The sequence below is a fragment of the Macaca thibetana genome, chromosome 3 (assembly GCF_024542745.1).
Source record: "Macaca thibetana thibetana isolate TM-01 chromosome 3, ASM2454274v1, whole genome shotgun sequence".
Classification (NCBI taxonomy): Eukaryota; Metazoa; Chordata; class Mammalia; order Primates; family Cercopithecidae; genus Macaca; species Macaca thibetana.
In genome coordinates this window covers 165789769-165802464 of record NC_065580.1, presented here as the reverse complement: position 1 = coordinate 165802464, position 12696 = coordinate 165789769, and the positions used below count along the sequence as shown (strand labels likewise).

The following is a 12696-nucleotide window of genomic DNA, read 5'->3' as shown; positions in this document are numbered from 1 at the left end:
CATTATAAATGCTTGTTGTATTAAGCCACTAAGCCTTAGGGTGCTTTTGTTACCTAGCAACTGATACACTTACATATTATAAAATTTGAGATTTTCAAATAAAACTATTATGTCAGTTTCAATGTATCCAGTGTATCCAAAATCCCAAATCAATTTGATGCCCATCATCCATTCAAAGGATACATTTGAAAACTCAAAAATTTCACATCATTCCTTTTTTCTTTTAGCCCCATTTTTCTAATATCCTATTATATCCTATTACCCTATGATACTTCTTTAAAATAAAGGTATCTGGATAAATGTCTATGTTAAAAGTTTTGGCATTTCCTATGCCATAAAGCTCCAACTATTTTTTTAAAAAATCACTTATGGATTGTGTTACCATAAAGTAAGTATTATTGGTACATGATTGACCAATATAAAAATATATCAGCTAGGCACAGTGGCTCATGCCTGTGATCCCAGCACTTTGGGAGGCTAAGAGGGGAAAACTGCTTGAAGCTAGGAGTTCCAGACCAGCTTGGGTGACATATGGAGATCGTGTCTCTATAAAAATTTTGTAATTTTTACAAAAAATGTAAAAATTAGCCCCAGGGTCATGGTATGTGCCTGTAGTCCCAGCTGTTCTGGAGGCTGAGGTGTGAGGACCATCTGAGTCCAGTTTGAGGCTGCAATGAGCTATAATTGCACTCCTGCACTCCAGCCTGTGTGACAGAGTGAGGCCCTGTCCTCCCACCCCCCGCCAAAAATGTGTGTGTGTGTATATATATATATTTTAGTAAAATGTATCAAGGTTTATTTCAAGTGAATGACACTCCATCCCTGCCTTGACTTTCTACCCATTCCCCAAACTAAACAACTCTGTTCCTGGAGCCATTACCACTTTCCCATCTGCTGGAGTTTATATATATACACATATATATATATAGAGAGAGAGAGAGTTTATGTGTGTGTGTGTGTGTGTGTGTATATATATATATATATATAGAGAGAGAGAGAGAGAGAGAGACATAAAAATATCAAATATAAAGAGTAAAACTTCACTGGAAATAATCTCTTAATGAAATGGATATTTTTATTTTTCAATTAGTTCATGTATCCATTCAGTGGCTCTTATTTTTAGCTGGGCAAAGTTGTGCATCAATTCTATTTCTATTTTTCATTTTTGTAGCTGCAAGCACAGAAAAGCCTTGTTTGAAGACTACTGGGAGTGAAAGGAGTTTAATTACGGCAGTTTTATGTGTCACTCAATTCTCTGACCTCTTGAATTATCTGCACCAAATCAGAGATATCATCCATAATTAATGATTTATCACCTGACGACTTGATTAGGTCCTTCTTCAAACTGATTAGGAGCAAATAATTAGAAACCACCTGACTCACCGAAGGATTAGCTCCCTGGTCGGTGGTGTCATTTACTTTCTGAACACGCCATTTCTCTGTGACCGTTTGTTTGGTATCCCAGAGGTTCTTCCCCCTAAGTACAATCCAGGACAGGACAGCTGAGAGGAGTCTCTCTCTCTCTCTCTTTTTTTTTTTTAATAAAATGGGAGCAAGATGACTGTGAAAAAGGAGGGAGGGAAGACAGCGTGCACTTTATCACAAGCACATTCCCAGGCAGATCAGTTTTAGGAAAGGGCACTTGACACTGAGTATCTAGATATGGATTCTCCTTAAACTATTTGCATCCTGGAACCCTGGGAAAGTCACATTTTGGTTCAAGGATCATTGCTCTTTCTGGTCCGATGCACCTTACTCCAGCTGGTGGCGAGAAACTCCCTGAGACTTGAAAGTTTAATAGGAGACCTGCCAGTCATTGTCTGTTTCCCTGATTTTCCACAAAAACGCATCTTTTATGCAAGGGCTTTTAGCAAAAGGTATCAAGATTTGTTTCAAGTGAATGACGCTCCATCCCTACCTCGACTTTCTATCCATTCCCCAAATTAAACAGCACTGTTCCTGGGGCCATTACCACTTTCCCATCTGCTGGAGTTTAGGAGTGAATTATAACATTACGGTCGCTTAAGCCACAATCTAGTCCTGTGACATCGCTGGTCCAACTATTAAGTCTATTCAAACCTAAAAAAAAAAAAAAAAAAGAGGCAATAAATGCTTATTCCTCAAAATGGCCATGTCTGTCACATAAAACTGATTTTATCAATACGTAAAAAACTCAACCTTCATTTAAATCTGGAGGCATGACATCACACAGCATGTATGAGGTGGGGGAATATTTAAAATCTCTGAAACTTTGAAGGGGAGTGCATGGATGCTATTCCTATCACCAGAAACCCCCAATACCCTGAAGACTGACAGTAAAACTGAGTGTGCCTGTAATCCCAGCACTTTGGGAGGCCGAGGTGGGTGGATCATGAGGTCAGGAGATCGAGACCATCCTGGCCCACATGGTGAAAACCCATCTCTACTAAAATACAAAAAAATTAGCTGGGACTGGTGGCACACACCTGTAGTCACAGCTACTCAGGAGGCTGAGGCAGGGGAATTGCTTGAACCCAGGTGGCAGAGGTTGCAGTGAGCCGAGATCGCGTCATTGCACTCCAGCCTGGTTACAGAGCGAGACTCCATCTCAAAACAAAACAAAACAAAAAACTGAGTGTGGAACAGAGAAAGGAGGACAGGAGTGGGAGAAGGCCCAGCCCACCAAGCATAACCGGCCAAAATAATCGAAATGCAAACTCAGGTGGAAAAGCCATTTCTGTGACAAAGTGGAGACATTAGACAGGAAGTAGATCTTGACATCTCACCAGAAGACAAACAGGAATACAGCATCCTGGAATTCAGAAATGGCCATCAGGATTTAAAATGTATATAAATGTATGCAAAGCTACCTCTTCAGTATTCCCTCAGGAAGCAACTGGACCAATGCACAGAAACATCCAGTACAGGTGTTCATCGTGTTTTCTTAATAACAAAACCCCTGGAATCCTTAATGCCCATTGGTTATGGGTTATGTAAAGTGGGAATTGCTTATGTAAATTACGGTGAACAATGACCATTATGATGGATGTGACTATGTCTTACAGTGACGCAGACCTTTATAGAATGTCATGAAAATGTCTACAACTTGTATCATTAAGAGTAAAAATCAGGTTAACAAAACAGTATGTTAACAAAATATAAACTCATTTTTAAGTGTGTGTATGCGTGCACAACCCATGCCTGTATTCAACAAACCCATCAAGGACAATCAAATGTTACCGTCTTGATTGAAAGTGAGGGGCCTATAATTAACCAACCATTAATGTTTAAAATACAAGGTAACGTCACCAGGCAGAACACACAAGCACAGAGCTGAGTAGAACAGAAGACAGGACATCCTGTAACCAAATCATTCTTGGGAGCAGCCCAGGAAGCCCTGGGTGGTGTTCAAGAAAAGAAACTAAGTATTGAAGTCAAAAAGGATGAAGCTGGTGCCCAGAAAGGTGAAAGCAATCCCACCAGGGCCTCATGGGCTACAAAAATCTAACTTTGGCTTGACCTGGGTATGAAGTATGTTGAAGAACAAGGAAAAAGAAATTCTGAAGCATTATGTGATTCCTGAATTTTTAAAAAAATATTAGGGACCCTGGATTTGCGTTTTTTAAAAAAGTGTCACACCTCCCTGACTTGAGGGTAGTTGACTGTACAGAAAGTGCAAGGCGTGCACATATAGTCTAAATCCCTTGTCTTTTTTCTTTTTCTTGAGACGGAGTCTCACTCTGTCGCCCAGGCTGAAGTGCAGTGGCACGATCTCGGCTCACTGCAACCTCCGCCTCCAGGTTCAAGCAATTCTCTGCCTCAGCCTCCTGAGTAGTTGGGATTATAGGCAAGTGCCATCATGCCCGGCTAATTTTTGTATTTTTAGTAGAGACAGGGTTCCACCATCTTGGCCAAGCTGGTCTTGAACTCCTGACCTTGTGATCCACCTGCCTCAGCCTCCCAAAGTACTAGGATTACACGCATGAGCCACTGCACCCAGCCAATCCCTTGTCATTTTTAATCCCAAGGGACCGCCTGTAATCACAGCACTTTGGGAGGCCAAGGTGGGTGGATCACCTGAGGTCAAGGGTTCGAGACCAGCCTGGCCAACATGGTGAAACCCTGTCTCTATCAAAATATACAAAAATTAGCCGGGCATGTGATCCTAGCTACTTGGGAGGCTGAGGCAGGTAGAACTGCTTGAACCTGGGAGGCGGAGGTTGCAGTGAGCCGAGATCGCAGCACTGCACTCCAACCTGGGCGACAGAGTGAGAAGAAAGAGAGACAGAGAGAGAGAGAGAGAGGGAGATCCCAAGTGACTAGACAACAGCAGAGGATCCACTGCACACAAGTTAGAAGCCATCAGCCCAGTTTGACAGCAGTGACATGAAGATGTGCATGAGTCACATCTCACTCAGGAACATGGTCGAGGTGGTGGACTCAGTGACAGTAGAAACTGACTTACTAAAACAGTAGAATGTATAGGCTAAAGGTTGCTTCATGATGTAGAAAGAATAGACCAGAATAAACTCCATTGTTGATGAATGAGGGTTTCTACAGAATGCATTCTGTTGGTATACGGTGTGGGTGGGGAGGCATATGACAGGCAGAAGAATGGAAATAAGGCGATCCCAGGAACACGACCTGGGAGGGTTTCTACCCCTACACTGTTCAGCAGAAGGCAGTATCTTGCCAACAGTATCCATACTCCATGTGTTTACAGAAGCTTTACACATTCATGGTTTCTGTTCTGAGTATTCCTTTTTCCTTCTTCCAACGACTTCCTTTAGAGAAGCCTGGGGGATTGTGACACTGCATTTTTTTTTTTTTTTTCAGATGGAGTCTCACTCTGTCACCCAGGCTGGAGTGTTCCTGGAGCCATTACCACTGTCCTATCTGCTGGAGCTGAGGAGTGATAGGACACTGGAGTGCAGTGCGGCAGTCTCAGCTCACCGCAGTCCCACCCCCCGGGTTCAAGCGATTCTCCTGCTTCAGCCTCCCAAGTTGCCGGAATTACAGATGTGTGCCACCACGCCCGACTAACTTTTGTATTTTTAGTCAAGATGGGATTTCACCACGTTGGCCAGGCTGACCTCGAACTCCTGACCTCAAGTGATCCACCCGCCTCGGCCCCCCAAAGTGCTGGGATTACAGGCACGAGCCACTACACCCGGCCGTTGACACTGCGATTTTGATCTCACACATTCTCTATGTAAGTGGCTGAATATTTTGACTATTTCTTTCTCTCCTTGTATTTGCACAACTTCCCCACAACCTGCTCAGCACCTCCCTTCTAAGGCAACTGTCACAGAGGTTCCCTATCCTGGAATAGGTTTGCGCCAAAAAGCAGAATTGCCTGTAAAACTTGGGTATCAACAAGCTTGCAAAAAAACACAAGGGCTCCCCGCTGCAACCCAGCTTCTCTGTCCTCATCCCCATAACCACCCACACACAGAAAAGGCAATAGCCAGCAGGGCACGATGGCTCGTGCCTGTAATCCCAGCACTCTGGGAGGCCGAGGTGGGTGGATCACAAGGTCAGGCGTTCGAGACCAGCCTGACCAACAGTGAAACCCCGTCTCTACTAAAAATACAAAACAAAATTAGCTGGGCATGGTGGTGGGCGCCTGTTATCCTAGCTACTCAAGAGGCTGAGGCAGGAGAATCCCTTGAATCTGGGAGGCGGAGGTTGCAGTGAGCCGAGATCATGCCACTGCACTTCACCCTGGGCGACAGTGCAAGACTCCCTCTCAAACAAACAAATAAACAAACAAAAACAGTACTAGCCCCTGGCTGGGGATACAGGCGGGAGAGCTGTGGAAGGGGACGGACCAGAACTTGGGCAAAGCATCCTGGCAACATCCCAGAGAGGAGACAGAATGCCGGGGACCAGGCTGCAGACGTGTCCTGGGTGAGCAGAAGGATACACTAGAGAGCCCACCATCACGCGTGAAGGAGCCCGTGGATGGATGAGCACGCTGGTCACTGCTACAGTTATCGTTGCAGAAGGGAGCTCCCCGCCCCCAAAACCTCACAAACAAAAAGGGAGAGGAAAACTGAGGATGCTTTCTGCCAGCCTGGTGGGAGATGAGCCTGAAAATAAACAAAACTAGTGGGGAAAGAGGTATGATTATTCCTCTATAGTCGACTTTGAGCACTCATTTCCTCCAAACACATAGGCTCAGCTATTGGTGAGGAAAGCAGCCCAAACTGCTAAATCTCATTTACACCAGAGTTCTAACTGCTGGAAGAACTTCATGGAGCAGGTGTTAAAGCTGGCTTCAGTCATCCCCCAAGACGGATGCATTGGCTACAGAAAGAAATCTTGTGTCTTACAGATGTACATATTGTTGCTGTAATGCCTGAATATATTTACAAGAAAGAGGAATGTGCTCCAAATCACTGCTCAACATCAAAATGTTTGGAGGCCACCAAATGAATGTGACTCAAACATGAACATGGGTGAGTCATCAGAGGATCCCGTTAAGATGGAAGTTCTGGTTTAGGGCCTCTGGGTGGGGCCCAAGTTTCTGCATTTTTCTTTTCTGAGACAGGGTCTCTCTCTGCTACCCAGGCTGGAGTGCAATAGTGTGATCACAGTTCACTGCAAGCCTCAAATTCCTGAGCTCAAGCAATCCTCCCACCTCAGCCTCCTGAGTAGCTGGGACTAAAGGTATGAACCACGACGACTAGCGAAGTATTTTATTTTTCATAGAGATGGGGTCTCACTTTGTTGCCCAGGCTGGTCTTGAACTTCTAGCCTCAAGTGCTCCTCCTGCCTCCCAGTTTTTTGCACTTCCAACAAGCTCCCAGCGACATGATGCTGCTGCTGGTGTCAGGACCCCCACTGCAAGGAGCAAGTAGCTACACCACAGGGCTCGCCATGCGCCAGGGAGAGGCTCCTCTAGAGACAGTACACAATGTTTTCACCGAGGGCAGGGACGGATGGGGTAACGTTGATGGGTAAGGTTTGTAAGGGACTCAGGAGGGTCAGATCTGGGGACTCTGACGGGAAGAGAAAGGCAGCCCAAGACACTATGTACCTTGTTTTGTGATTCTGTGAAAGGCTCAGGCAGCGGATCCCCAGTGATAAAATGTGGAGTGATTCAAGAGCTCAGTCAGGCCGGTCGGAGCTCTGCACTTCACCCCACTATTTTCATGGGAATCCCCCAGCCTGCTCCCAGTGGGATAGGCAGGAGACTGGAAAAGAAACAGTGCCCAGTAGGGTAACGTTAGGTCAAGATGCCAAGCAACTGTAATGCACCTGTTTTCCTGTTAAAGCTTCAAGCACTACCACAACAGTGTTCTCCTGATGATCATGAGTTACTTCAACGAACGGCATTCCCAGGAATCTTCTCCCACGGCCTCTCTCCCGCCAACAATTCATACTCATCCTCCCATCCAAAAAGGCATAGAACCGCCCAGACACTTTTCAGTATTTTTATTGTTTGACAAGCATTGACAACGTTCCATTCATAGACCTAAAAACATAAAAATAGACCTTCTTTCAGCTTATAAAAGAAATATATAAGAACTTTTGACATAGACACGTCATGACCTTATGTACAAGAGACAATGGCACCCTCTCCAAGCACCAGACTTCCGAGTGTTTTCAGATGGATGTGTTGCACTGGAACCAGTAAATGCGATGATTAGAAGCCTCTGCTTCCGTTTTCCATCTGGACGCGATCGAACCGGAGATGATATGGAAAAATGCAGTGGTACAAAGGGTATAGAAACCATTCTAAAGCTTTTTAAGAAAACCAGAAGATATAGCAAAAATTTAATAGAATAAAACTTTCAAAAGATCAAGCTCGAAGCCCTGGAAACCCGAAAGGCGGGGGGACGGGGATACAGGGTGGGAACGCAGGAAAAGCAGGCAGAGGCACAAGAGCATGATGTACTGAACTCTCTATTGTCTGGAAATATAAAGTCATAACTGATTTTTATAAAATATAACTCCTAAAGCTACTATAAAATTCAGGTCTAAAGTACCTACTGATGTGTCAAACACCAAATAGATATTTTCCCCAAAAAGAAAGTTTTCATAGTATTTTAAACCCTTCTTAGGAAGTGGACATTGTGACATGGGAAAAGAAAAAGCTATAAACCTTTTTAAAAAAAAAAAAAAAATTGAAAGTGCTATAACTTGTTTTTCTTCTTAGTATTTGGATATCTGTTTAGACCACTAATGTGTTGAGCGTGTTTACCCTGTTTCGTTGGCATGAAGAAAGTGTTCAACACAAGAGAAGTTTTTAAAGAGGCTGTTCTGTTTAAAGGTTTGGTTATGAACTGTCAGGGAAGGGGAATCTATGGATGAAGATGCAATTTTAATGGAAAAACCAATGATCACCATGGCAACCCCATGAGAAGGAGGCTCCCCTCCCTGCCATGTGCAACAGACACACACCCCCGCCCACCTGGGTGTCATGTTTAATCCAACCAAACTCCCAGCTCAAATACAGATTCAAACATTAAAAAGAAAAAAAAAAAATCCGCTTCTTGGAAGAAAAGTATATCCTTAGCATGAGCTTGTTGGCCTTTCATGTATAAATATAAAACCACCACACCTCACTCTCTCTGTAAAAGGTTATATCCTCATTTTTTAGGCTCAGGGTTACACTAACACTGTAAAATCCTCATCTATTTGTGCCCCTGCATCTCAGGTAAAATACAAAAAATAGTGTTTCTTCTTTCTCTCAAGCGATAAATTTGGATCTCTTTTCAAAGAGTTTGGCATCTCTATAATTCTATGCAAAACTAGAGCTTCCGAACATGGACACAGAGTAAGACCAGCTATAGACCAAAACAGGAAGGGAAAAAAAAGGCTCATTGAAACATGAATTGCCACCCTCTCCTCACACATTCTTAAAATACACAGAGATTCTGAGACATGGAAGAGGGAAGGGTACAGTCAGAACACTGCAAGCTGTACACATTTCATTTCATTTTGTGTTTGAAAGAGGTTTCCCAACTAGGGACTGATTTCAGATAGAAGGATCGTGTGTGCGCTACTATCCCTTAAATTAATCTGCTGTACATCTGTTAACTCCTGGGGGTGATCTGCTTTCCAGTGCTATAGAATCTTTTTTCTTTTAATTGTTCAGGCCCTGATTAACTGAGAATAAATAAAAGCCCTTAGTAATATACAGAAGATAGGACTCAAGCTTATTTGGGATTCTGAGGAATTATTTCTGATGTTGTTGAAAATGACAAAGTTGGGTGGCTACATGGCTTCAGAACCAAGTCAGCTGCCAAAACCGTGTGTGCAAGAGCGCGACCTAAGGGACATTCTTGTCGACGGTACAGGAGGGTGGGCAGAGTTAGGGCAGGAAGTATCTACACACATTCTCTACGGGGCAGGTGACACAGTCAGATCTCAGTGTTCAGTTTCCTGGAGGGGGCAAAGTCTTCGCGCCTAACCCAAATGACTTCCTCGCTTGCGCTCTCCAGGCCTCCATTGATCCCCGACAGGGCAGCTTGCTTCTTGAGCTGCGCCATGCGGGACGCGTGACTATCCAGGGTTTTCCGGCCTCTTTCCCGCTGACTGATGGAGGCAGCCTGAAGCCGCTCCTGCAGGTCTCTGTCCACTGAGGCGCCCTTCACGGACTCACAGAACTCATCATCGTCACTGAGGATGTCTGTCTCCTTGATGTCATCTTGCTCCTCATACTGAGCAAGATCAAACTGCTCCTCTACCCATCGGTCAGTGTCCCCACCACCGGGGGGCTGCTGGGACTCTTTCTCCGGGCTGCTTGCGGAGACGGCATCAGAATCAATGGTAAACCTGTTTCGAGCCAGCCGCCGCCTCCTCCTCCCAAGAGACTTGCTTGGGGCAGACACTGCACACACACACAAAAATATAAAAATAAAACCCCCACATGCTTTACGTGAGATGAAAATCCAGAAAGCAAAGGACAGGAGAAAATAAACACCGAAATGGTATGCACTGAATGCCTTGATGTCTTTTGGGGCTTACAGTCTAGATATCACCAGTCTGTCTCGGAGCATTTACCTTGTCGAGGTATCTGGACTTAGATGTTCTAGCAACTGATGGAAGGGCAAGGGGGAACCGGGGCACACAGCAGAGGTTGTAGGTTATGGGCAAAGGGGCACTCAACTCCCTGGGAAATAATCTACTATTCTAACCCGTGCACCTAAGAGATGGGTAACAGACTACAGCTGCTCTCAAGTAGACAGACCACTGATTTGGGGATGAGTTAGTGAGTTAGTGTCCTCAATCCTGGTCATGTCCCATGGTCCAGTGCTATGAAGATCCCCAGCGCTGTCCCAGGGTTGTTTAGCTGGAATAGGTTTTTAGTAAGGGTGGGGGTGCCTCTCTAGTTTTGCTGTCTTTGTAGAAAATGCATCAAGGAGGCAGAAGCACTGGTCTAAGTTACTTGTTTTCTGGGAACTTGAACGTAACATTTCTTGGGATCTGCAGTTAGATCAAGGGCACCACATCCCTCTTAGAGAGCCTATGAAAAGAGAGTGGCTCTCAAAGACATGGAATCTTCAGTTATTTCCCTGTCTTCTTTCTGACAAAGTCCCACGTCTGGTAGGAGGCTAAGCAAACGTGAGCCTTAGTCTCCTCCAATTACAGTCTGTGCATCGCTCACTCTTCTACAAAGCAATTAACGTATCAGTGCCTCAGTGGAATGAGAAATAAAAAACCGATGATACGCAAGCAGTTTGATCAACAAAGTGCTGTATAAAGTGACTACCAGTTACGAAAACTTCATTCTTTCACCTACTGCCCTCTAGGAAGCCAGAATTAAAAACAAGCAAACAAAAGACTCCATCCAATCAAGCCAACAATCCCACTACACGCCTATGCGAGACTGTTCACAGGGAAGGCCGCTGCTTCTCCCTCGAGAGTGAAGCGGCTGTTGCATTAGACACGAAAAGGTGAAATGCAACACGGGCTTTCCAGTGGAGGGGCAGAGTCTCAAAGTCAACTGGGAGCTGCTTTCCTGAAACCAAAGCCCCAGAAACCATCTAATTGCTTCCGTGCTACTAGAAGATGCCTCGTGTCTCAGTTGCTGCCAAACGCAGCCTTGACTTCAAACGCAGCAGGCGCAAGGTTAGAGAGGTCAACGAGGAGCTGAATTGGCTCCCACTGCAGCCAGGCTCTGCCTCAGGCCCCTGTGTGTCCATCACTATTCCTGAGAGTTCTACCATCTCAAACCGTGGAACAAATGGACACTACTGTTGGTTGAGGATGGGAATAAAAGCCATTTCCAGGCAAAATGGAAAAAGGGAATAGAAAAGAGGAGAAAAAAGAAACAAACAAACAAAAAAACCCCGACTTCTATTGAGAAGAGACAAAAATTCTTGTTCACTTTTATCTCAGCACCAGCAAAATACAGCATCCCTCTCTCCAATCACTACATTAGAACTACCTCAGCTCAAAGCTACTGGAAATATCTGTTCATGATTTGCATGCTGAAGTATCTAGGGGTAAAGTGTGTTAATGTCTACATCTTTGAAATGTGTCAAAAATAAGATGAGGTGACGAATGATAGATGGATTCTAATAGATGAGTGATAATGAGAAGATAGAAAAATATAGAATATACATGGTAGGTGGGAATTCTTTCAGCTCTTCTATAAGTTTGAAAATTTTCTTAGAAAGTAGAACAAAGAAAAAAATCTCTTAATTCAGTTATTGGCAGATGTATATAGCACTTTAGGCTTAATACGGAAGCAGAGTATTTGGCTTTACTATCCTAGCCAAACAGAACAGAGGGAGAAATAAACTAGCTGGGTATTCAGGACAAAGCAAAATGAAGCATGAGTATCTGTTCCTAGTATGCTTAAGAACCCGGCTACCGTTACTGGGTTCTTCCCAGTCTTTCAGGGATGCAATCTTTGACTATTTCCAGTGTTCACTGTTAAGACTGCCGGGAATTGCTGTGCTGTTCTACTCAGGCACCATTTTAAACTCCTCTAACATGAAGATTCTGAGGATAGTGAGATGCCTCCGAAGCAAAGTGATACAGACTTTCTTCAGCCAAAAATGAGCCATCAGGCAGAAAAATCTCTCAATCAGCTAAATCCAAAGGCTATGACATCAAGGCTTTCTCTTGGTAATCATGATGGATGATGGTGTTAAATTGTGGGCTGGTTTTGTTTTCTTTCCAAATGTATCTCAGCCCGAAAACTGAGTGACAGACTAACCATGCTTAGTTTCAAAGTAAATGCAGCCCTGAATTTAGGTTCATTGATTAACAACTGAAACAGGTGAGTTCCCTGAGGTTGAGACACATATTTCCAAACCGTTTTAAACATTTCCCTAGCAAACAAGAGGGGTAGATAAGACAAATCCAAGATAAAAATCTCTAAAGTGAGTTACAAAGGACCAATAAACTATTCTTCCATGGGGACCCCATGAGAAATTGTGCATATGGAGGTATGCAAGACTCTTAGGATACCTCAGAAAACTTAGCAAAGTGCTGGGTGTTCACTGCACTAAGCTTTCAATAAACACTTATCAACTGATTGGAGAAGAGGTTTACACTAACTAGTCCCCAAACATTAGTTAAATTTAAGGTTCTTTTTTTTTTTTGGAGACGGAGTCTCGCTCTGTCGCCCAGGCTGGAGTGCAGTGGCCGGATCTAAGCTCACTGCAAGCTCTGCCTCCCGGGTTTATGCCATTCTCCTGCCTCAGCCTCCCGAGTAGCTGGGACTACAGGCGCCCGCCACCCCGCCTGGCTAGT

General features: G+C 44.3%; 2 protein-coding genes across 21 annotated transcripts in view; one reads left to right on the top strand and one right to left on the bottom strand.

Moving 5' to 3' along the window:
- Positions 1-12696, top strand: part of SOD1 (superoxide dismutase 1) — a 1049346-nt gene that overhangs the window by 488925 nt on the left and 547725 nt on the right. The gene's annotated exons all lie outside the window — the stretch shown is intronic.
- The window catches only part of TIAM1 (TIAM Rac1 associated GEF 1), a 1375699-nt gene that overhangs the window by 926536 nt on the left and 436467 nt on the right, over positions 1-12696 (bottom strand). For 9 of the 11 annotated variants that reach the window (XM_050786046.1, XM_050786047.1, XM_050786048.1 and 6 more), the window contains one exon: positions 7405-9820. The exons of the other annotated variants lie outside the window; for them this stretch is intronic. In XM_050786046.1, coding sequence (XP_050642003.1) covers positions 9351-9820 — 470 coding nt within the window. In that variant the 3' untranslated portion in view covers positions 7405-9350. Of the gene's footprint in view, positions 1-7404; positions 9821-12696 lie in introns of those variants that run through there. 11 annotated transcript variants of the gene reach the window in all.